The sequence below is a fragment of the Nomascus leucogenys genome, chromosome 8, assembly GCF_006542625.1.
Source record: "Nomascus leucogenys isolate Asia chromosome 8, Asia_NLE_v1, whole genome shotgun sequence".
NCBI lineage: Eukaryota > Metazoa > Chordata > Mammalia > Primates > Hylobatidae > Nomascus > Nomascus leucogenys.
The window spans coordinates 83034144-83058939 of record NC_044388.1 but is presented as its reverse complement, the minus strand read 5'-3'; the positions used below and the strand labels follow the sequence as shown (position 1 = coordinate 83058939).

The 24796-nt window shown below is 37.4% G+C and overlaps 1 protein-coding gene across 2 annotated transcripts in view; it reads right to left on the bottom strand.

Moving 5' to 3' along the window:
- Positions 1-24796, bottom strand: part of CAAP1 (caspase activity and apoptosis inhibitor 1) — a 51659-nt gene that overhangs the window by 23016 nt on the left and 3847 nt on the right. For both annotated transcript variants that reach the window (XM_003263993.4, XM_003263994.4), the window contains exons 2-4: positions 23136-23336; positions 21920-22004; positions 20632-20707 (exon numbers count right to left, since the gene is read on the bottom strand). In XM_003263993.4, coding sequence (XP_003264041.1) covers positions 20632-20707; positions 21920-22004; positions 23136-23336 — 362 coding nt within the window. The remainder of the gene's footprint in view (positions 1-20631; positions 20708-21919; positions 22005-23135; positions 23337-24796) is intronic.

Sequence of the window (24796 nt, the reverse complement as noted above, 5' to 3'; positions counted from 1 at the left end):
CCCTATACTTATGACTGAGATTTAAGTTCTGAAACCAGTATCAGTCCAACTTACTTTATTTTACCTCCACAAGCTATCCACTGTCCATCCTTTCTTGCAGTTCAATGATTTTTTTTTAAATCAGAGTAATACACTGGGGAGATCTGTGGAACCTAATAAAGAACCACACATATGAACCCCTAAAAGTTAAAAATATATTTCTAAATGTGGGGGGTGGGGGTAAATTTCTTGTCCAAATGTAAAACAATGGCAAATAAATCAACTCATCCCTATTGTGTCCCTCATCAAGCCCCCTTCCTCAGACAGAAAAATTTAATCCTACACCTGCTGAAGGAAACCTTATCTCCGTTTCCTCTGCTCAAATAATATAAAACAAACGATCAGTTACCACACCCCAGTGCTTTTTCTGACCCATGATTCTCTAAGGCTTCATTGTATATAAACTGTTCCCCACCCTGCGACTCCAAGATTTTGCGAATAGGCATTTTCCTAAATAGGGGGCTCTGTTTTATTTTAAAGTGACTAAAAGGAATCAAAGAGGTGAGTATAGTATCTCCTCTTTGCTCTATCCCTATATTACTGTTTTAATGTCCTTTCCAACTTCAAAAATCAGCGTTAGATCACTTTGTATGGACATTTAAAGGTGCAAACATGCAGGTTTTAAAATGTGGAATGCTATCTAGCATTTTAGGTCACAATATTGCCAGTGGTTAGTAATACTTTCTGTAAAGATTTTCTGAAAAACTGTTATTTTGAATAAGCTTATTATGTTATACAGAACATTCTACATATTATATAGGCTAATAGCAATTTACAAAGGATATGAGAACATTAAGTGGTGTCCAGATAACCAATTTATGATCCTTTACCAACCCAAAAGCATAGTCAGCTCTTTAAATGTGTCTAAGAGAATTGAATTTATAGAAAATAATGTCAATATAACAAATTGATCTCAACTGTGAGAAAAATCCTTTTATACATTCAAATATATATGTTTTCTCCTAAATGATTTTTGTAATACATGAAAAAAATTGACACATACCAATGAATTTTTTAAGCAATAGTAAAGATTAAAAAATCACAAGAAATTTGGCCGGGGGCAGTGGCTCATGCCTGTAATCCCAGCACTTTGGGAGGCCAAGGTGGGCAGATCACCTGAGGTCAGAGTTTGAGACCAGCCTGACCAACATGGAGAAACCCTATCTCTACTAAAAATATAAAATTAGCCAGGTGTGGTGGTACACGCCTGTAATCCCAGCTACTCAGGAGACTGAGGGAGGAGAATCACTGGAACCCAGGAGGTGGAGGTTGTGGTGAGCCAAGATCATGCCATTGCACTCCAGCCTGGGCAACAAGAGAGAAACTCTGTCTCAAAAAAAAAAAAATTTATTGGTTTCTTTAGGTTTGTGTAGCATAAAAGGAATGGAGGGGAAATCCCCAATACTCATCAGTATAAAGTAGAATTTTAGTAATAGTCATTGTTACAGATTCCAAGTAAAAATTCCAAAACAAATACAGTAACTTTTTTTCCAATGCTTACCATGTGGCAAGTACTAATTCTAAAGACTTTAAATCATTTTCTCATTTAATCATCATAACAATCCTATGAGGTAGGATTCTATTTTCCAGATGAGAAAATTGAGGCCTAGGAAGGTTTCGTAGTACTAACTAAAGACAGTAAATAACTTTAATTTTATTTATTTATTATTTATTTTGAGATGGAGTCTTGCTCTGTTGCCCAAGCTGGAGTGCAGTGGCGCAATCTCAGCTCGTTGCAACCTCCACCTCCCAGGTTCCAGTGATTCTCCTGCCTCAGCCACCGGAGTAGCTGGGATAACAGGCGCATACCACCACACCCAGTTAATTTTTGTATTTTCAGTAGAGACGGGGTTTCACCATGTTGACCAGGCTAGTCTCAAACTCCTGACCTCAAGTGATCTGCCCACCTCAGCCTCCCAAAGTGCTAGCATTACAAGCATGAGCCACCACACATGGCCAGGAAATAACTTTAAATGGACACTAATAAAATGTTTAAATGTCTAATAAGAGACTGTTTTATGTTCTGCTATACCAAACAATGGAATAGTAAATACGCATAAGTATATGTACTGGGTAGGACAAAGTCAAAGAGAAAGACATTATTATATGGAAGAAATAAATGGGAAAAGGTACAGAATAGTTTGTACAATATGCTACCATTTGTGTGAGAAGAAAATATATACATATATATGTAAATGTACAGAATATCTCTGGGAGGAGACACAAGAACTGGTTTATTGTGGTTGCCTATAGGAAGAAAGAATAGGGAATGGCAAAAGGAGAGACTTACTCTCACTGTATCCTTTTAAAATCTTTGTATTATGTATATGTGTTTATAATTCAAATAAGTAAGCTGTTAAAAAACAAACACTCTGGTATAACATTTCTGAATAAGAGGATACACAAGAAAAGGTTAACAGTGGTTACCTTTGAAGCTTGGGACCTTAACTTGGATTCTTGGACCATTTCCACCTCTTTACTGCCAGGTGTATGGATTGAATTCAGGAGATTTGTGAATTTGCCTAGTGTATTTGTTTCCTATGAATTCTGTAATAAACTACCACAGCTTGCTGACTGAAAAACAACAAAAATCTATTATCTCCCAATTCTGGAGGCCAGAAGCCCAAAATCGCTATAAATTACCCCAAATCAATACATTGGCAGGGCCACAATCCCTCCAGATGCTCTACAGCAGGGGTCCCCAACCCCTGGGCCGCAGATTGGTACCAATCTGTGGCCTGTTAGGAATCGGGCCACACAGCAGGAGGTGAGCAGTGGTAAGCAAGCAAGCATTACGGCCTGAGCTCCACCCCACATTAGATTCTCATAGGAGTGTGAACCCTATGTGAACTGCACATGCAAGGGATCTCGGTTGCATGCTCCTTGTAAGAATCTAATGCCTGATAATCTGAGGTGGAACAGTTTCAGCCTGATATCATCCTCCCCACATATTCCCTGATGGAAAAATCTCCTTCCATGAAACCAGCTCCTGGTGCCAAAAAGGTTGGGGATCGCTGCTCTATAGAAGACACTGTTTCACAGGCCTTAAGGCCCTTTCTTCTATCTCCAAAGCCAACATCTCTGACTCTGCTTCCTTATGCTTCTATCATATAGTCTTCTCAAAGACTGTCAAATTTCCTTCTGTTTCCCTCATATAAGGACACTGGATACAAAGATACATGCAAGTGATTGCATTTAGAGCCCACAAAAACAATACAGGAAAATCTTCCCAACTCACCATCCCACTTACTCATATCTGCAGTCCCTTTTGCTATATAAACTAACATTCACAGATTCTAGGGATTAAGATGTGGCTATGTGGGGGGGATTTTCTTTAGCCTATCACAGATGGGGAAAAATTACATCTGTATTTTCACTAGAATCCATTTTTTCTAGGTATTAGCAGTATCTGTGATTCTGTCATCATTAGAAATCAACATATTTTCACATAATATAGTTGTTGCACACATCCAAAATACTGTTTATACTTATCCTGTACTTTAAAATTATTAAAGTTATTAGAACTGCTGCTAGATCTTATTAATATGTCCATAAGTATATTACCATATTGCAAAATATTTTAATATTAACTATTTTATTATTAATTTCCTTTCTAATTCTGTTTTAATCCATGAATTTAAAATAAAAAAAGAGCAAACATCATTTTGAAAAAGAATCCATAGGCTTCACTAGACTTCCAAGGGTCCTTGACACAAAAAAGTTTTACAAGTATAGTACCGCTTTGGAGAAAGAACAAGTATGGGAGGAGGATGGGGTGAGATCAGAAGGGGAAACGGAAAAGTTTTTATCTTCATTTTAAACTTGTGTACTATCTGAATTTATCTATTATTTATGTACATACAACTCTGCTTTTATTTGAAAGTCAAGAGTTTTCTTCAGTTTCATACTATTCCTTCCTTATTATGCTAGGCTGAAAAACAGCCCCCCAAATATGCCCACATTCTAATTCCCCAGAACTAGTGAATGTTACCTCATATGGCAAAAAACGACTTTGTGATTGTGATTAAGGATCTTGAAATGGGGAGATTATCTTGCATTATTCTGGTGAGCCCAATGTGGCCATAGTAATCATTTCATAAGGATGTAAGAGAAGTCAGAGTTAGAAGAAATGGCAATATCACCCTGGAAGCAGAGAATGATGTGATATGCTCTGAAGATGAAGGAAAGGGCCACAAGATAGAGAATATAAGCAGCAACTGGAAGCTGAAAAAGGCAAGAAAATGAATTCTCCCCTCAGAGCTTCCAGAAATAACCAGCCCTGCTGACACCTTGACTTTAGCCCAGAAAAACTGATTTTCACTTCTGACCTCCAGAACTATAAGAGAATAAATATGTGTTGCTTTAAACCACTAAGTTTGTGGTAATTTGTTATAGCAGCAATAGGAAACTAACACAGTTATAATTTTAAAAAGTTATTAAATCCCAGCTTACAAGAAAACTCAGAGGATATAGGAACAAGTCAAATAACACCATGAAGATACAATCAGATAAAGCCAACAGGTGTACAGGACAACTTACCTACTTTCTTCAACAAGTTCATTTATTAATAAAAAAGCAAACAAGAGACAATAGGAAGGTGGATGCAGTTCTACATTAAAAAGGACTTAAGAGAGAGAACAACTAAATGCAATGTGTACTCTTGCTTGTACTCTGCTTCAGAGAAACCACATGTAAAAGACCTTTAGGGAATATCCAGGAAAATCTGAATATGAAATGAATATCACATATCAGAGAATTATTGCTAATTACATTAAGTGTTATAAAGATATGACTGCATAGGCAAATATTAAAATTAAAAAATTAGATTTAAAATGTCTAATATACTGAAAATACTATAAGACAATAGATGAAGCAAATGTGGAAAATGATAATAATTGTTAGATCTAGATGACAGGTATATGGGAGTTGATTACACTATTCTTTCTACTTTTCTATATGCTTGATATTTTTCATAATAAAAAGTAAAAAAAAAAACATAAAATAAACCAAAATAAAACCTAATACAGTGAAATTCCTTTTATTTAACTCAGACAGAAAATGTCACTTCCATAAAAAAGAAACTTATTAACACAGGAAACACTTTTTTAAAGTTAAATATGTAAATTTGAGCATTTTTTATTAACTTAAAATTAAAAACACATCTTTAACTCACCAATCTTTGGATATGGGGCCATGGCCTTACCTTTAATACAAATTCATGGAAGAGAGTTCCATATCATTCTACTCACATAAACCATTGTTGACATTTCTAGTTTTGGCTTAGTTAAAATGAAAAAATCTGAGTGTGGAAAAAAAAACCCATTTATATTTATACAATGCCCCTCCAGATACTCTATTTCCCTACAGCTAATTGAGTGCAACTTTTCAGCAACTCAACTTGAGTTTTCCCAAACTCAAAACAATTTAATCAATTAATCTTTTCTTATTAATAGTTAACCTGTTTACACATTTAAATTACACAATTATAAATTGCCTTGGAAACACAGGAGTAACTCTTGGTAAGCAAACAGTTTAAATGGTGGGAGAGGTACATGGGCATTATTAGAGAGTAGTCATTAACAACCAATTTGGGACACTGTGAACATTAGTGAATTTATTTTTCAAATGAAATGAACAATTAATAAAACGAATCAGTTAAGTGATTAAGAGAAACTTCAATTTTTTAAAAAGGTGATAGAGAAAGAGTAGAAAAAAGGAAAAATACCTGCTAATCATCTAACCCAGTGCTTGAGCAGCAGGATGAGGCAGTAAATTGACTGATGGAAAAATGACAATAGATACAGTTTAAAAGTTAGGTTTCTGTAACAGAAAGAATAACTTTTTTTTTTTTTTTTTTTTTAATGCAGAGGCAGCTACAAAAACAGATAACAATGCTTCCCAAGTCCCTCAAAGTTCCCCACGGGGAAACAGTCGCCAAGCATAACACCTGATTGAAACGAAGACCCCATCTGGGGCTTCTGACAAGCTCATGCCCTCCCATTCTAAGGAAAAGTTCTATAGATTCTGGAAAGGTGCCTATCTGCTTCCTATTTAAAAGTAACTATATCAAGATTTGCTTCAAAGTAATCAGATTAGAAAAACTGGGAGGAGGGTGTTTAAAATAATATGGAAGGGACATAGTGAGTGATAAATATGCAAGGGTTCATCCTACTGCTGTCTTTTTTGTAGGTTAAAATTTCTCTACCATAGAGTTAAGCAAATAAGTAACTGGTACATAACAATCGATACATTCCAGAGTGGTTAGCTGAGTTGTCTGAATCACAGGTCAATTTCCTAAGTGGGTAATTCCCAAGAGGCCTAGATCTCAGGGGTGTGTATATAGACACATACACACACAAGTATACATACATACACACATATATACTTGTGTGTGTGTGTATACATATATAATATATATATATATATATATTTTTTTTTTTTTTTTTTTTTTTTTTCTGAGACAGAGTCTTGCTCTGTTGCCCAGGCTGGAGTAGTGCAATGGCGTGATCTCGGCTCACTGCAACCTCTGCCTCCCCGGTTCAGGTGATCCCCCTGCCTCAGTCCCCCAAGTAGATGGGAATACAGGCATGTGCCACCACACCCAGCTAATTTTTGTATTTTTAGAAGAGATGGGGTTTCACCATGTTAGCTGGGGTGGTCTCAAACTCCTGACCTCAAGTAATCCACCCGCCTCGGCCCCTTAAAGTGCTGGGACTACAGGCGTGAGCCACTGAGCCCAGCCGCAGGTCTGTATTTTTGATAAAAATATTTCCTTAGGTATGTACTGCAGATTTATGCTGCCCATCAATGCAGTTCTATAGAGCACAGTAAATTTTACTCAAATACTTTATTGCGTTCAAGTTTATCAATAGTGGTTTACGGAGGACTCTTTTATTCCCAACAAGTTCAGTTTTGCTGACACTTACTGAGAGAGGTTATCATTTGGCTGAACACCACTGCCCCTCTGAAAGTTATTTATACATACATATTCAGGGAATATATGTCACCTAAATTGAAACAATTCAAATTCTTAGTATTCTAATGACATGAGCTGAACCTACTGGATGGCTCCAACTCATGAAAAAGGACATGGATGTTTTTCCCTTATTAAAAATAAAAGAGACCGGGCGCAGTGGCTCATGCCTGTAATCCTAACACTTTGGTAGGCAGAGGAGGGCAGACCACCTGAGTTCAGGAGTTAGAGACGAGCCTGGCCAACATGGTGAAACCCCGTCTCTACTAAAATACAAAGATTAGCCAGGAACAGTGGTGCGTGCCTGTAATCCCAGCTACTCAGGAGGCTGAGGCAGGATAATCACTTGAACCCGGGAGGCAGAGGCTGCAGTGAGCCAAGATTGTGCCACTGCACTCCAGCCTGGGTGACATGGCAAAACTCTGTCTTTAAAAAAAAAAAAGATGGTGAGTAGCTGTGTTATAATAGCTCAGTAGAAAAAGTAATGCAGTCCAGGCATGGTGGCTCACGCCTGTAATCCTAGCACTTTGGGAAGCTGAGGTGGGTGGGTCACCTGAGGTCAGGAGTTGGAGACCAGCCTGGCCAACATGGTGAAACCCCATCTCTACTACAAGACAAAAAATAGCTGGGCATGGCGGCGGGTGCCAGCTACTTAGGAGGCTGAGGCAGGAGAATCACTTGAACCTGGGAGGCGGAGGTTGCAGTGAGCCAAGATCATGCCACTGCACTCCAGCCTGGGCGACAGAGCCAGACTTCATCTCAAAATAAATAAATAAAGAATTAAATAAAATAAAAAATCTAATGCAGCTGCTAATCTCTGGCTTTCAATTGGGCTATGTAAGTGGATGGGCTATGTAACTCTATACACTCATGAAAATTTATTAAACTGACAAACAGCAAGAGTTCTACCACATATCACTGCTAGGGTTCAGCAACAGAAGAGTGGTTATACAGGTAACTCTAGTTACTGCTCTCAATAAGACAACTGATTGAGCCAAAGGAATAGCCAGTATTTTTCAAGAATAAATATCTTACTGCAAAAGCAGTCATTAAACCTCCTACATTTATGCACTGTGTTCTTTCATTCTATCTTCTCTAAATGCCTATCCTGACCATAAATAGCAGTATGCAGGAAACTCCTGTTTTGAAGGGTGGAATAAGTTGCAGACTACATAAGAAACATAACTGTTACAATGTACTAAAATCTAGTATAACTAGTAACCAGTACACTTTAAGTAGTAACTAGTAACTACAGGACACCAACTTGCTTTTTAACCAATTTATATTTTAAGAATACATATGTATTCCATTTTAAACAAAAGCACACTTATTTCAGATTTATAAAACAGGCAACTTAAATGGAGATTGTAAATAGACAGATAGATATACATATAATATATATATATTTAGAAAGAGTGTCAATCTGTTCCCCGGGCTGGAGTGCAGTGGCATAATCAAAGCTCACTGTAGCCTCAATGTCCTGGGCTCACACAATCCTCCTCCCTCAGCCTCCCAAAGTGCTCAGATTACAGGCATAAGCCACCATGCCCTAAAATAATTCTTATCAAAGATTTACTCATATTACAAACAATTCCCTAAAGAATATACTAGATATTTAAATATTCTCATGGAAATAAAATGGTTCCATTTATACATATTGTCTAAATGTAAGGCCTATCTAGGAGCATCTTTTTTTTTTAAGTTAATAATTTCAAATTAAAATTCGGTAACTAATTTAGAACACATCCATCCTCTACTAAGAAAGCAGTAGTGGCTAGAAACAACAGCTCCAAAACACTCATATAGAATCTACTTCGGTTCGGTGCAGTGGCTCATGCCTATAATCCTAGCACTTTGGGTGGCTGAGGCAGAAGGATCTCTTGAGCCAAGGAGTTTGAGACAAGCCTGGGCAACACGTGGTCTCTATAAAAAATTTAAAAATTAGCTGGTTGTCATGGCTCATGCCTGTGGTCCCAACTACTCAGGAGGCTGAGGTGGGAGGATCACTTATCACTTCAGCAGTGACCTGTGATTGAGCCAATGCACTCCAGCCAGGGTGACAAGTGAGCAGCTGCCTCAAAAAGAACAAGTACCTACTTTGTGTTATAACTTATTTTAAGAACTTGAGATTTTTAAAATTTCTTTATCTTCTACAACTACGATACTATCTCAACACTGTTTATTATCTGTAGGAAAATGCAGCATCGTTTTCACTGATATCTCCCTCAAAATCACTCAATAAAAGCACATTCATTTAAAATTCATAAAGATATTTAGAGAAAGCAATTTTAAAACTGCTAAGATTTCCCTACAGTATTTATACTTTTATTTCTTATATACAAAACCTCAATCCTAATTATTTTATTGTGCTATTCAAGACTTAAATTTCATTATAAGCACATTCTTTGGAATATAATCATCTAATATTACAGGCCAAACTAATACCTGTTCTCATTTTTAGTGTTATTTTAACTGGAATAAAGCTTTTTTCCCAGCCCATCTCCGATCAGAGACAACACTCTAATTCCAAGACTTCATATTACCTATTTACTTAAAATTGTTGCATTGTTAAGCAGTTTTGTCTTAATCTGTAACTTTTACAAATGTTGTCACAATTCCTAATAGTTTTAAAACACCATAAAACCATACATGCTAAAGTTTTTAGACAACCTGAAATAAAATATAAATTTGCTCATTTTCTTTTCCCTAAGGTGACAATACCATTCCTCGTCTTTTTTCACTCTTTAAAAAATTTTACAGATACCTGGACCGGACGCGGTGGCTCACGCCTGTAATCCCAGAACTTTGGGAGGCCGAGGCAGGCAGATCATGAGGTCAGGAGACTGAGACCATCCTGGCTAACATGGTGAAACCCCGTCTCTACTAAAAATACAAAAAATTAGCCGGGTGTGGTGGCAGGCGCCTGTGGTCCCACCTACTTGGGAGGCTGAGGCAGGAGAACGGCATGAACCTGGGAGATGGAGCTTGCAGTGAGCCGAGATCACACCACTGCACTCCAGCCTAGGCAACAAAGTGAGACTCCACCTCAAAAAAAAAAAAAAAAAAAAAAAAAAAAAAAAAAAAAAATTTTTTTTTTTTACAGATACCTAATGGTTGTACTTATTTATGGGGTATATGTGATATTTCAAATACAAGCATACAATGAATAATGATGAAATCTGCGTAACTGGAATATCCATCACCTAAAACTCAACATTTCTTTGTGCTGGGAACATTCTAAATTTTCTCTTCTACCTATTTTGAAATAAACAATAAATTATTGTTAACTACAGTACCCCTATTGTGCTACTGAACACTAGAACTTATTCCTTCTATCTAACTGTATTTTTGTATCCACTGAACTAACCTTCTTCACCCAAACGCTCCCCGCACCCACCGTAACCTCTGGTAACCACCATTCTATTCATTACCTCCATGAAATCAATTTTCTCACTTAAAAAATGAATGTATTTAGAAACGATGGATGTTGTATCTTCACAGTTCCTAATCTTCATCCCCATTAAAATTTTTGTAACCCTCATTAATTTCAGGTTTCAAACTAGCATACTATCAAAAATTTCTTATGATTACTACTTTCTTGTTACTGTTGGTAGTAAAAAGGAGCTATCTCAAGGTATGGTAAGAGTAGGGAAATAATCTTTAAAACAGCAATAGAAAGAGAAATCCGGAAAAAAACAATATCTTTGAAAGCTGACCTTAGCGGAGAAATAGAATTTGAATATATAAAGCTGGCAATATGAAAAGATAAACTGTAAAGATAAGTTTATAATCTTTAAAGCTTGTTCATAAACACTTGTGCATAATTCTGTATCTTAAAATATTTAATGTGTTTTAAGAAAACTAACACACATAGGGTATGTTAAATACCATACACACACACACGTATATGTACACCTCATACTGAAAGATGTCACTTTACAGCTTCTTAGACAATTCTGTTGATGTTATGTTCCTTTCTAATTAAAACTATAATAAAAGACAATTGGGAGGCCAAGGCAGGTGGATCACTTGAGGTCAGGGGTTCAAGACCAGCCTGGGCAACATGGTGAAACCCCAACTCTACTAAAAAATACAAAAATTAGCCAGGCGTGGTAGTATGCACCTGTAATCCCAGCTACTTGGAAGGCTAAGGTGGGAGAATTGCTTGAATCTTGGAGGTGGAGGATGCAATGAGCTGAGATCACACCACTGCACTCCAGCCTGGGCAACAGAGTGAGACTCTGTCTCAAAAAACAAAAACAAAAAGCACTATAATAAAAGAGCAGAGGTCGCCTATTAAAAGAAAACATCAAATTTTTTCATGTATTTTAATAACACAGATTTCTTTAATCTAGACATATTTGAAATTATTTTTCTTCATTAAAAAAGCTGTATGTCTCAGTTGATAAGAAGCTGACAAACTGATATAATTGTTTCTAAAGCCAACCTTTGTCCTTTATGTATTTTCCCCTTCAATCAGAGTCTCATTTTATAAACATTTTGTGTATTAAACATTCAGGCAAATGAAGTACTAGGTAGTGCACTGAAATACAATGTCATATAAAGAACTGCAGCACTCAGCTCTAATTTTTTGCATGCCCAGGAAAGTTGCTTGATCTGATTTTTTTTCAGGCAACTAAGAAATCCAGACTGTGGTGTGATCTCATTTGGAATTTTGGAAACAATTTCAAAAATTTTAAAACATTGCTTAGGTCATAGAAAATGACCCTATTGCTCTAGGCAACCAATCTATAACTTTGGCTTATTGTCCAGGTTTTAATCAATACATTGTATTAGTTTTCTATCGCCACTCTAACATACTATCACAAGTTTAGTGGCTTAAAAGAACATATATTTATCCTCATACAGTTCTGAAGGTTCTAAGTCCAAAATAAGTCTTAAGAACTAGAATCAAGTTGTAGGTAATACTGCATTTCTTGCAGAGGATCCAGGGAAAAATCTACTTCCTTCCTGTCTTTTCCAGCTTCTAAAAGGCAGCCTATATTCCCTGGCTTGTGGATCCTTCCTCCATCTTCCAAGCACATCATTTTAATCTCTGCTTCCAGCATCTCTTGACTTTAACTGTCTTATCTCCCTCTTATAAGGATCCTCATGATTATACTGGTCTCAGCTTGATAATCCAGAATAGTCTTCCCATCTCAAGATCCTCAACTTAATTAATCACATCAGCAAAGTCTCTTTTGTCTTTTCAAAGTACATATTCACAGATTCTGGGAATTAAAATCTGGATATCTCTTGGGTGAGGGGGAGGTCATTATTCTTTCATATATGTATTCTAGAAGGTTTTTTTTTTTTTTTTGAGATTCCTTAAAACTTTCTATATAAATGGTCATGCTTCTGTATTGGTAAGTGCCCTGTACAGGTGTATCATTTATTGTAACTTTTCTATGTTTAGATAATATTTGGATACATAAATACTTACCACTGTACCACAATTGTCTACAGTATTCACTACAATAACATGCTGTACAGTTTTGGAGCCTAGGAATAACAGGCTATATCATATGGCCTAGGTATGTAGCAGGCTATAGTTTAAGCATCCCTAATCTGATCCGAAATCCAAAATGCTCCAAAATATGGAATTTTTTGAGCACCAACGTAACGCCACAAGTGGGAAATTCCACACCTGACCTCTGTGGCAAGTGCATAGAAGTTTAATACTTTAATTTTATAAAATTGGCTAGGTGCAGTGGCTCATGTCTGTAATTCTAGCACTTTGGGGGTCCAAGGTGGGAAGATCACTTGAGGCTGGGAGTTCAAGACCAGCCTGGGCAACATAGTGAGACCCTGTCTCTACAAAAAATTTAAAAGTAAGCCAGGGATGGTAGCACAGGCCTATAGTCCCAGCTGCTTGGGAAGCTGAGGCAGATCACTTGAGCCCAGGAGTTTGAGGCTACAGTGATCTATGATTGTACCTGCACTCTGGCATGGGCAAAAGACCGAGACCTGCCTCTAAAAAAATTTGTTTAATAAATAAATATTGTATAAGATTACCTTCAAGCCGTAAGATGTACATGAAACATAAATGAATTTAATGTTTAGACTTGGGTCCATCCCCAAGATATCAGTATGTATATGCATATATTCCAAAATCTGAAAAAAAATCTGAAATCCAAAACACTTCTGGCCCCACGCCATTTCCAATAAAGGATACTGAACCTGTAACATCTAGGTTTGTGTAAGTGTACTCTATGACGTTTGCACAGCGAATCACCTATCTACACATCTCTCAGTGCAATTCCTCATTATTAAGTGTCACATGACTGTATTTTCCTCAGATGAGTACGTGGATATATCATCTCTGCATTCCTGCCTATCTGCATCCTTCTTTCACCCAACAAATGAATGGTATCTTGGCCAAGTATAGAAGCAAGGGTTCAATTTCAGTTGTATGAACATGTTACTCCATTATCTTATTACAGTTTCTGGTGTCGCAGATAAAAATCTGATCCTTTTCCTTCTTTGATGTGTTCTGTCGACTGGAAGGCTGTTAAATTTTTCACTTTATAAAAAAAAAATCTGCTTCCGTGTTATTTTTTCCCTGCAATCCTGCCTAGAACTCAGTGAGCACTTTCAATCTGAAGACTTAAATTTGTTTTTCAGGTCAGAAAAATTTTCCTATATTTATTAAATATATTTCCTATATTTGTTATATTTTCCTATATTTATTACACAGGAAAAATTTCCTACATTATTAAATTATTATTTAATAATTACTTAATGATTTAGTATTTTGCCTCTCCTTTCTATGCTTCATTTTCTCTTTCTAGGATTCCTATTTATTACACATGAGGATGCCAAAGCCTTCTAACTTACTCAATTATTTTCTCTTATGATTTCCATCCTTTATATTTTTGCTTTGTGAATCCATTCTTTCAGGGATCTAATTTGGGACTTAATGGTAACGATCCCCTATTCTGATTAACTTACAGAATTTAGCTTAAAAAATCATATTTTTCAGCCCAAGAATAATTCTTCGTGCTGCACTTGATTTTCCATAAGAGCTCATTTTATTCCCTGCAAGTGTTCACTCCTCTAACAGCTTAATTTAGCTTGGCATGTGCTTTGTTTCTTTCAAGTAATCTTCTCTCTAGATATCAAGATCCTTTAAAGATGTTATATATGAATTCATGCATGTGTTTATGTATGTCATTATGGTCAATTCCTTGGGGCTCAGGTTTAGTAGCTACTCCAAAATGGCAGAAAGCAAAGCAGTCTCTCCCTCCACAGATCCACAATGAAGAAGTAAACCACTATACTTTGAGATATCTACTCCCCAGTTTTTTCAGGTTCTGCCAGACTCAGAGACAGGAAACAGCTGGCCCATTCAATTCTATCTTCAACTTATAAAATGAAAGAAACCAGGCATATTCATGCAAGGTATATGTTAACTTTCCCCTTCCCATTCCCCATCTTCCTCCACTTCCCCACAGGAGTTCTCAGACCTCAGTAAACCAAGTTCCACCACTTTGGCCAGGCATGGTGGCTTAAGCCTCTAGTCCCAGCAGTTTGGGATGCCAAGGTGGGAGGATCACTTGAGCATGGGAGACAGAGGTTTCAGTGAGCCAAGACTGCACACTTACTCCAGCTTGGGGGACAGAGTGAGACACTGTCTTAAAAAAAAAAAAAATCCAACACTTTCCTCTAGGATCTTCAATGCAAATCAACAAGTACCTATCCAGCCCAAAGTAAACACTTTGTAGTTATTATCTTTGCCAAGATTCCCAAAGAGACAAAATCTTACCTGCAACCAACACCCATCTTACTTTGGAGAAACAGATACACTACATGGTTACTAGTCAAAGAAAAAAGGAGCAACATTCAAGTTTCCTTCTTCCCTCAATCTCTTCCTCTGACTTTGGAGAAATGTACACTGAATCTTTGAGATTTGTATACATGGAAGTTTTCCACAGGTATCTTTCCACGACATTACTTGAAAATCAGTGCATTTAAGAATAGCTCCTCAAAGTGATTTGAAGTTAAGGATATCTCCTAATTTCATCCAAGATAATTTCTATTTCTGTTTATTTTTGTTGTTGCTTTGTAGTAAATTCTAAGAAGGGCAAAACTGCTGTTTATGATGTCATTCTTTTTCCAGAAAATTTTAACAATTTATAAAGTTGAACCATTGAAACTTGTTCACCGAAATATTCTGACTTGCATTAATGCTTTATGTCCCTGAATGTATGTTAAAAATTCACAGATAAATAAAAATGGAAAAACTGGAAATAATTGATTTCTATTCCCTATTTTTTCACTAACAATCATATACTTAGGTACTGTGATGGTTAATATTAAGTGTCAACTTGATTGGATTGAAGGATGCAAAGTATTGTTCCTGGGTGTGTCTGTGAGGATGTTGCCAAACGAGATTAACATTTGAGTCAGTGGACTGGGAGAGGCACACCCACCCTCAATCGGTGGGCACCATCTAATCAGCTGCCAGCACAGCTAGAATAAAGCAGGCAGGAAAAAATGTAAGAGTAGACTTGCCGAGTCTTCTAGCCTTCATCTTTCTCCGGTGCTGGATGCCCTTGAACATCGGACTCCAGGTTCTTCAGTTTTTAGACTCTTAGACTTACGCCAGTGTTTGCCAGGGGCTCTTGGCCTTTGGCCACAGACTGAGGGCTGCACTGTCGGCTTCCCTACTTTTGAGGTTTTGGGACTTGGACTGACCCACCACTGGCTTCCGTGCTCCTCAACCTGCAGACGACCTATCGTGGGACTTTACCTTGTGATCGTGTGACTCAATTCTCCTTAATAAACTCCCTTTCACATATACATATATCCTATTAGTTCTGCCCCTCTAGAGAACCCCAACTAATACAGGTATCTTTTGACTCTATGGCAAAAAAATAAGCTCAAAACTACCAATAATAGGAAAAAAATTTGGGGGGGAGAGGTTCTCTTTCAGAGAATGAAATGTTTCCCATCACAGTGGTTTCTTTAAAGGACGTTCTCCACACTCACTGGGTGTCTTTTGGCATAATTGTTATACATTTGGCATGGACGCACACAGGTTGGTGTCTTCAAAAAGGCCAACCAGATAGGCCCCACTTGCCTCCCGCAAAGCACCAATAGCTGCGCTCCGGACGCACTGGTCTGATTTGAAGTCCTGAGCAATTTCTCAAACCAGACTGTGGAAGGGAAGTGTGTGATTCAGAAGTTCAGTGGACTTCCAGAAACAACTGATTTCATGGAGTGCCACAGTACTAGGCCTGTAACAATGAGGTTTCTTCACCACTCCAGGAGAGGGTGCACTCTCATAAGCAGCCTTTGTAGTGGGTTGCTTCCTGGATGCTTTACCACCAGTTAATGTGCAAGCAGTCTGCTTTGTAGGAGCCACCATATAGCAACCTCCTTACTTGGTCCCCTTTTCCTTCACCTAGAGTTCAGTGAGCTAGAGATGGCACCAGCCTTGGAGAGTCACAGTGGGTCAGTAGTACAGCAGAAGTTGTGAAAACCTGTCATCTTTCTTTCTTTCTTTTCTGAGATGGAGTTTTGCTCTGTCACCCAGGAGTGCAGTTGTGGGATCTTGGCTAACTGCAACCTCCATTTCCCAGGTTCAAGTGACTCTCCTGCCTCAGCCTCCAAGTACCTGGGATTATAGGCACGCATTACCATGCCTGGCTGATTTTTGTATTTTTAGTGGAGACCGGGTTTCATCATGTTGGCCAGGCTGGTCTCAAACTCCTGACCTCAAGTGATCCACCCACCTTGGCCTTCCAAAGTGCTGGGATTACAGGCATAAGCAAGTGTGCCAAGCCCTCTCTTTCATCTTCAAACCTTAAATGCTATTCCGTAACTTTAGAAAAAACATTGACTAAAAATCAAAATTGAGTCACCCATGCTTTGGGATGCTGAGGTGGGAGGACAGTTTGAGGCCAGGAATTCAACATCAACCTGGGTAACGTAGCAAGACCCCATCTAATTTAATTTTTTGTAGAGACGGGATCTCACTATGTTGCCTAGACTGGTCTCAAACTCCCAGCCTCAGGTGATCCTCTCAACCTGTACTCACAAAGTGCTGGGATTACAGGTGTGAACCACCATGCACAGCCGTTGTTGTAATCGTTATAAAAAGTTACATAGCTACTATAATTGGCTATCCATTTGATATAGTTTTGCTGTGTCCCCACCCAAGTTTCATCGTGAATTGTAGTTCCCACAATTCCCATATATTGTAGGAGGAACCTGGTGGGAGATAATTGAATCATGGGGGCAGTTTCTCCCATACTCTTCTGGTGGTAGTAGTAAGTTTCACAAGATCTGATGGTTTTATAAGGGGAAACCCCTTGTGCTTGGTTCCCTCATTCTCTCTTGTTGCTGCCATATAAGAAGTGCCTTTTGCCTTCCACCATGACTGTGAGGCCTCCCCAGCCATATGGAACTGTGAGTCCAGTAAACCTCTTTTTCCTTATAAATTACCCAGTCTCAGGTATGTCTTTATTAGCAGTGTGAAAACAGACTAATACAGCAAATTGGTACCAGCAGAGTAGGGCACTGCTGAACAAATACATGAAAATGTCAAAGTGACTTTGGAACTGGATAACAGGCAGAGGTTAGAACAGTTTGGAGGGCCCAGAAGACAGGAAAATGTGGGAAAGTCTGGAACTTCCTAGAGACTTGTTGAATGGCTTCGACCAAATGCTGATAATGATATGGACAAGGAAATCCAGGGTGTGGTGGTTTCAGCCGGAGATGAGAAACTTGTTGGGAACTGGAGTAAAGGTGACTCTTGCTATATTTTAGCAGAGACTGGCAGCATTTTGCCCTTGAGCTAGAGATTTGTGGAACTTTGAACTTGAGGGAGATGATTTAGGGTATTTGGTGGAAGAAATTTCTAAGCAGCAAAGCATTCAAGAGGTATGTGGGTATTATTAAAAGCATTCAGTTTTAAAAGGGAAACAGCGTAAAAGTTCAGAAAATTTGCAGCCTGCCAATGCCATAGAAAAGAAAAACCCATTTTCTGAGGAGAGAATCAAGCAGGCGGCAGAAATTTGCATAAGTAACGAGCAGCCCAATGTTAATTGCCAAGACAATGGGGAAAATGTCAAAGGTCATGGCAGCCCCTCCCATCACAGACCTGGAGGCCTAGGAGGGAAAAATGGTTTCATGGGCCAGGCTCAGGGCTCCCCTGCTATGTGCACCCTAGGGACTTGGTGCTTCAGAGGGCATGAGCCCTAAGCCTTGGCAGCTTCCATGTGGTGTTGAGCCTGCAGGTGCACATAAGTCAAGAACTGTGCACCTGCAGGAGGTTTGGGAACCTCCACCTAGATTTCAGAGGATGTATGGAAACACCTACATGTCCAGACAGAAGTTAGCTGCAGGGGTGGGGCTCTCATAGAGAACCTCTGCTAGGGCAGTGCAGAAGGGAAATGTGGGGTTGAAGCCTCCACACACAGTCTTCATTGGGGCACTGCCTAGTGGAGCTGTGAGAAGAGGGCCACCATCCTCCAGACCCCAGAATGGTATATTCACTGACAACTTGCACCACACACCTGGAAAAGCCTCAGACACTCAACACCAGCATGTGAAAGCAGCTAGGAGGGAGGCTGTACCCTGCAAAGCCACAGTGGCGGAGCTTCCCAAGACCATGGAAACCTACCATTTGCATCAGTGTGACGTGGATGTGAGACATGAAGTCAAAAGAGATCATTTTGGAGCTTTAAGATTTCACTGCCTCGCTGGATTTCAGACTTGCATGGGGCCTGTAGTCCCTTCATTTTGGCCAATTTCTCCCATTTGGAAGGGGTGTATTTATCCAATGCCTGTATCCCCATTATATCTAGGAAGTAACTAACTTGCTTTTGATTTTATAGGCTCACAGGCGGAAGGGACTTGCCTTGTCTCAGATGAGCCTTTGGACTGTAGACTTTTGAGTTAATGCTGAAATGAGTTAAGACTGTGGGGGACTGTTGGAAAGGCATGATTGGTTTTCAAATGTGAAGACATGAGATTTGGGAGCGGCTGGGGCAGAATGATACGGTTTGGCTGTGTCTCCACCTAAATCTCATCTGGAATTACAGTTCCCATAATTCTTACATGTTGTGGAAGGGAACCAGTGGGAGATAACTGAATCATTGGGGTGGTTTTACAACCATCAGATCTTTCACTTGGTTCCCTCATTCTCTCTTGCTGCCGCCATGTATGAAGCACCTTTCACCTTCCACCACGATTGTGAGGCATCCCCAGTCACGTGGAACTATGAATCCACTAAATCCCTTTTTCCTTATAAATTACCCAGTCTTGGGTATGTCTTCATCAGCAACATGAAAACAGACTAATACATCATTAAATGGCTTCTAACAGTTGAAAAGGTAACACTAATGCTCAGGTATGAAGAAGCAAAGCACTTAAGCCTAATGGCACCTCAAAAACTGGAAAAAAATAATAGATTTTAAAAAAGGGATAACAAATATAATCAAGCAAAAGCTCAATTCAGGATTCTCTGTAAGTAGCATCAAGAAACAAAATGCTGATCAACGTGGGGATTGGGCAAATAAATTTTTTTAAAAAGAAACAAAGTGATTAATTTAGATAATTTAAGAAACTTTAAAATATTAAAAAGTTAACAGGCCTTGTAAATGCTTAAACTAGTGGAACTAAATTAGTATACTACATAAATGATTTAAAGCTAAGTATTTTGCAGGAATGCTAATAGTAAGACATTAAAAATGTGTATATTTTCTACTCTATGTTTTCATATAAATTACCCTATAACACTCCTACCCAATAGCATTCTTTTAAAATGAAAAAATTCTGTATTTCTGGTTAACTATGTAATTCTCTATGCTACTGCCCCTGGTAACCTCTTCTTATGTGTACTACTGCCTGCGACACAAGTATTTATTTTTCTTTTATACTTTACCTTTTTCTGATCTAGCACAAATCTCTTATATTCTTCAGGAAAAATGCTAACCTTCGCAAAGAACAAGTCATTCTTTGGCAACTACCAAAATAGTTAATTGTTTTAAGCAAATAGCATCAATAGATGCTCAAATTAAAAGGTGAAACTTTGATGTGCACTAATGAAGAAAAAACGAATAATTAGCATGTAGCTTCTTGATTAGTCAGCATCCCAAAACTTCAGGTATTTCTTTTATCATCCCGACAGTCAAATAATATATATTTATAGGTAAAATATGTAGACTTACACAAACGTAACTATCTCTTCTGTGAAATGAGGCTATTATTGCCTAATATTAATAAATACATAGATTAATTTAATGAGATCAAGTGTTCCATGCTATTTAATATAGTACCTGGTAGAGTAAGTGCTTAATAAATAAACAGTGAGGATCGTGAATAGTGTATTCAAAATCCAAATGGGAGTGATTCTGCTTCAGGTTGGCACTGCTATTGTTCTATACCTATGTGAAGTAGTTTTTAAAAATCATCTTAATCCTGAAAGTAGTTAACTCCATCCTCATATATACCAAAAGGACCAATTATTACAAGTAGACAAATAAATCTTTCTATACCATTGAATGATTTTATAAATAAAACACAGAAAAACAATCATATCTTTGACATAAGAAGTCACCAAAGGAATAACAAAGAAATTTTGAAATAAAAATGAAAGTTTTTCAACTTACTGACTGACTAAATCAGATCCCATCTTAGAACCATCATCTGCTTCCTCTTCCATATCAGAGTCCATTCCATTGTCACCTTATAAATGAAAGAAACTATTGAAAGCACACTTATAAAAATGTTAAAATGATGTAATCATTACATTAAAAAGAATAATCTTTAAAAGTGATGCCGATTAAAGAACTTTATACTGGGTCAAAATTTAAATTTTTAATTGCTTGCATTTAAAATAATTTTTTCAATGCCTTATTAGGTATTTCTCATTGCTCTTTTTTTGTTTTAGACAGAGTCTCACACTGTCACCCTGGCTGGTGTGCAGTGGCGCGACCTCGGCTCACTGCAACCTCCACCTCCCGGGTTCTACCAATTCTCCTGCCTCAGCCTCCCGAGCAGCTGGGACTACAGGTGCCCGCCACCACACCTGGCTAATTTTTATATTTTTAGTAGAGGCGGGGTTTCACTATGTTGGCCAGGCTGGTCTCGAACTCCTGACCTTGTGATCAGCCCACCTCAGCCTCCCAAAGTGCTGGGATTACAGGCATGAGCCATCGCGCCCAGCCTCATTGCCTTCTTTTTATCTATTATATAAATGTATACAGACAAGAATGTGTGTATATACACTTACATACTACGTACATATGTATATATCTATTTCCAGAGTTACAAAATGCCATCAATTTTACATTTAAAAATGAAGCTATCTCTGGAGACTGAAAGGCTCCAATTTTTGTTTCTTCTTCTGTCACGTTAAAGCTAAAATCCTTGCAAAGTTCCAAAAGAAAAAAAAACATGCCTGATAATCCAAAATTCTAGAGGTATGAGTATCACCAAGAGTAGTCATACTACAGGCAGACAAACAAATATTGGTAAATTGCATGGAAGTATTCTAACTCTATATCTGGGTCTTATTAGAGAGTAAACAATATGCAATAGGTAAATAAACACTATAAAAAATCTAAAGCAGAAAATTAAAAAGATTTTAAGGGAAATCTTTGCCTTTCCAATAATTAATTTTTTTACAGATTTTTGGTAAACATTTTTTATTTCATTTTATTAGTTATACTCTTACCTATATACACTTGACCTGGAAAAATGATATATTGTCTATTCTTGAAATGCTTTTCTGATATGTAAACTATATTTTTTAGTACAAATAGAAGTAAAAATACTCTTCAACAATAACCCAATAATGAAATTAAATATCCAAGTAGGAGAAAGAATGCCTCAGGATTTATGCTGAATATAGTATTAACTAAGAAGTTGCCAGAATGTGAAAATATGTATTCTTACCCTCAAGAATCTTCAAAATTTTTTTTTCAGACAGGAGCTCTAACTGTTCCTGGCATAGTTTTTTAATTTCTTCTATTGAACAGTTCTAAAGGAAATGACATTTTAAAAAAATGCATTTATGTAACACAGCCCCAATGTAAACTGGAAAATTTCAATCATAAAAATTTAAGTTAGCAAAATCTTACAATAAAATAAATTAAAGCCTCAAGTAGATTCACATACATCTTTTCCTGGGATGAAATCTGAAAAACTGCCAGTTAATATGTGAACACTGTATATTTGATGGGAATGCATAAAACTGTATTTACTATCAAAGAACAAACTAAAGAGTGAGTCAGTTTCCCAGCTATTCTTCAGCAGTCTGTTTATGTTAAGTAATTATTCTAAAGGTTTAAATATTCAAGTCTTGTATCTTTAGATATATGATCTCGGGCTTAACTTAACGGTCCAAGGCCAATTTCTACAACTGTACAATTAGAACAACAAATATTTCCCTAAATAATTTTCAAAAATAAATAAAAATACTTGTGAATCTAATGAAATATAAGCTATTATTAACCATTGCTGTTTGCTGATACACAGCAGCATATTGTGACATTATTTCTTAAAGCACCACAAAGATTGTATGTCCAATTTAGTTACTATCATTTCCTGCATTTAACAGAATTATCTCCACAGGGTCAACACATTTCTTGCCTAAACATTTTTTCTTGGCAAATTTTTAAATATACAAGGCTCCAAGAACCAAATACATTATGGTTCTCTATTTTACAAAATCTTTTCAAGTAGCTTATTTTAGATGTAAACATCCAATTAAAAACTTCGTTAAGGACAGGTGCAGTGGCTCACACCTGTAATTCCAACACCTTGGGAGGCCAAGGTGGGTGGATCACGAGGTCAGGAGTTCGAGACCAGCCTGGCCAACACAGTGAAACCTCGTCTCTTAAAAATCCAAAAATTAGCCGGGCATGGTGGTTCATGCCTGTAGTCCCAGCTACTCAGGAGGCTGAGGCAAGAGAATTGCTTGAACCCAGGAGGCGGAGGTTGCAGTGAGCCGAGATCATGCCACTGCACTCCAGCCTGGGAGACAGAGCAAGACTCCGTCTCAAAAAAACAAACAAACAAACAAACAGAAAAAACCACATTAAGTAAAACAACTGCTACAAAGAAAGCTGTATTTCTACATATGTATCTAGTCTGATGTGTAATGAAGTACCTTTAACACATCAGGAAGCATCTTCTGTAACTTCTTCTCTCCTATAATACAGAAGCACTGCTGAAGCATTTCTTTTTTGTCTGATATATAGAAACTAACTGGTTTCAATGACACAGTCAGGTCCAGTCCACCTTCTTCAAGGTCACTGTGCTCTGCCAAGAATAATTCTTTTTCCAAAGTTGGCAAAATATATTTAGTTTCCTAAAGTTAAAAGAATAAAGAACCATTAAACAATACTACTTAAAATATAAAGAATACGTACATGACATCATACGTTTTCATTTAATAAATTCTTCTTCATCAAAAATTCCCAACTTCTTTGCATAATTATTTATCAAAACCATAGGAGAGAATATTTGTTTAATATTATTTGATTTTCCTCTCCACACTGCAATTAACTCAAGGAGTAGCTATAAAGGGAAGAGATATTTAGGATACATAAACAAAAGTATAGTAAATATTGAATAATTTCTTAAAGTTTTAGACTTTTGGAGAATTAGGATTTTCCCCTAAAAGGCTATTCAACCAAAAGCTCTATGTATGCATTATCACTGTACTTAAATTCATATAAATAAATTGAAGTAAAGATGTTACAAATCACAAATATTATACAGAAAAGTAACATACTTACCAGGAGCTATCATCATTTTTAAAACTTTATAACCATAATCAAAGTAACCAAATAATTTCAGTAATTTATTTCTGTCCATTTTACTTTCTGTCTCCCAACTCTATCCAGTCTCTCCAAATCTACTGCCATAATTCTGTTCCAAACTACCACAATTTTTTGCCTGGGTTACACCAATAGCCATTTAATGGGACTCCCTGCATCTAATCTGAGGTCTCTTTGTTTTGTACACTGTTAGCAGAATGGATTTTATAAAATGTATATGTACTCATCCTTCTTGTTTAAAACTCTTCAATGAATTCCCATTGCTCTTAAGGTAATATGGCCTACCTGGCCTTCATGCTCATTCTTTGTGTTCAGGACACAATCTTCTTTGAATTACTCGACTGTAACCCGTTCTCCTTCCTTCAGCTCATACAAGCAGGGCTTTTGCATACTATTTTCCTATGACAGTCTTTCCTCCCTCCTTTCTCTATCACACTATATTCACAAGATTAACAAATTCAGATACTTCAGACAATTCAACAGTCATTTCCTCTGGAAAATCTTCCCTGACCACAGAGGTCAGATAGTTGTTTACAAAGCAGTTTTAAAATGGGTCAATTTTAATGAATACTATGATAATTAGACTGAAAAAGTAGAAGAATCAGCACTTGTTCTAACAGCTTACAATGTAATAATGTAGAGAAACTGGAATCCTCATACACTGTTAGCAGGAATATAAAATTGCGCAGCTACTTTGGAAGCTAATTTGGCAGTTCCTCAAAAAGTTACCATATGACCCAGCAATTCCATTCCTAGATATATATCCAAGAGAAATGTAATGATATGTCTACACAAAAACTTGTACTTGTTCTTAACAGCATTATTTATATAGCCAAAAGGCAGAAACAACACAAATGTCCATCAAGTGATAAATGGAAAAATGAAATGTTGTACAGCGGTATCTAGACGTATGTGGTACATATGTACAGCTATACAAAAACAAAACAAAATGTGGTATAGCAACCATAAAAAGGCATGAATCTCTGTG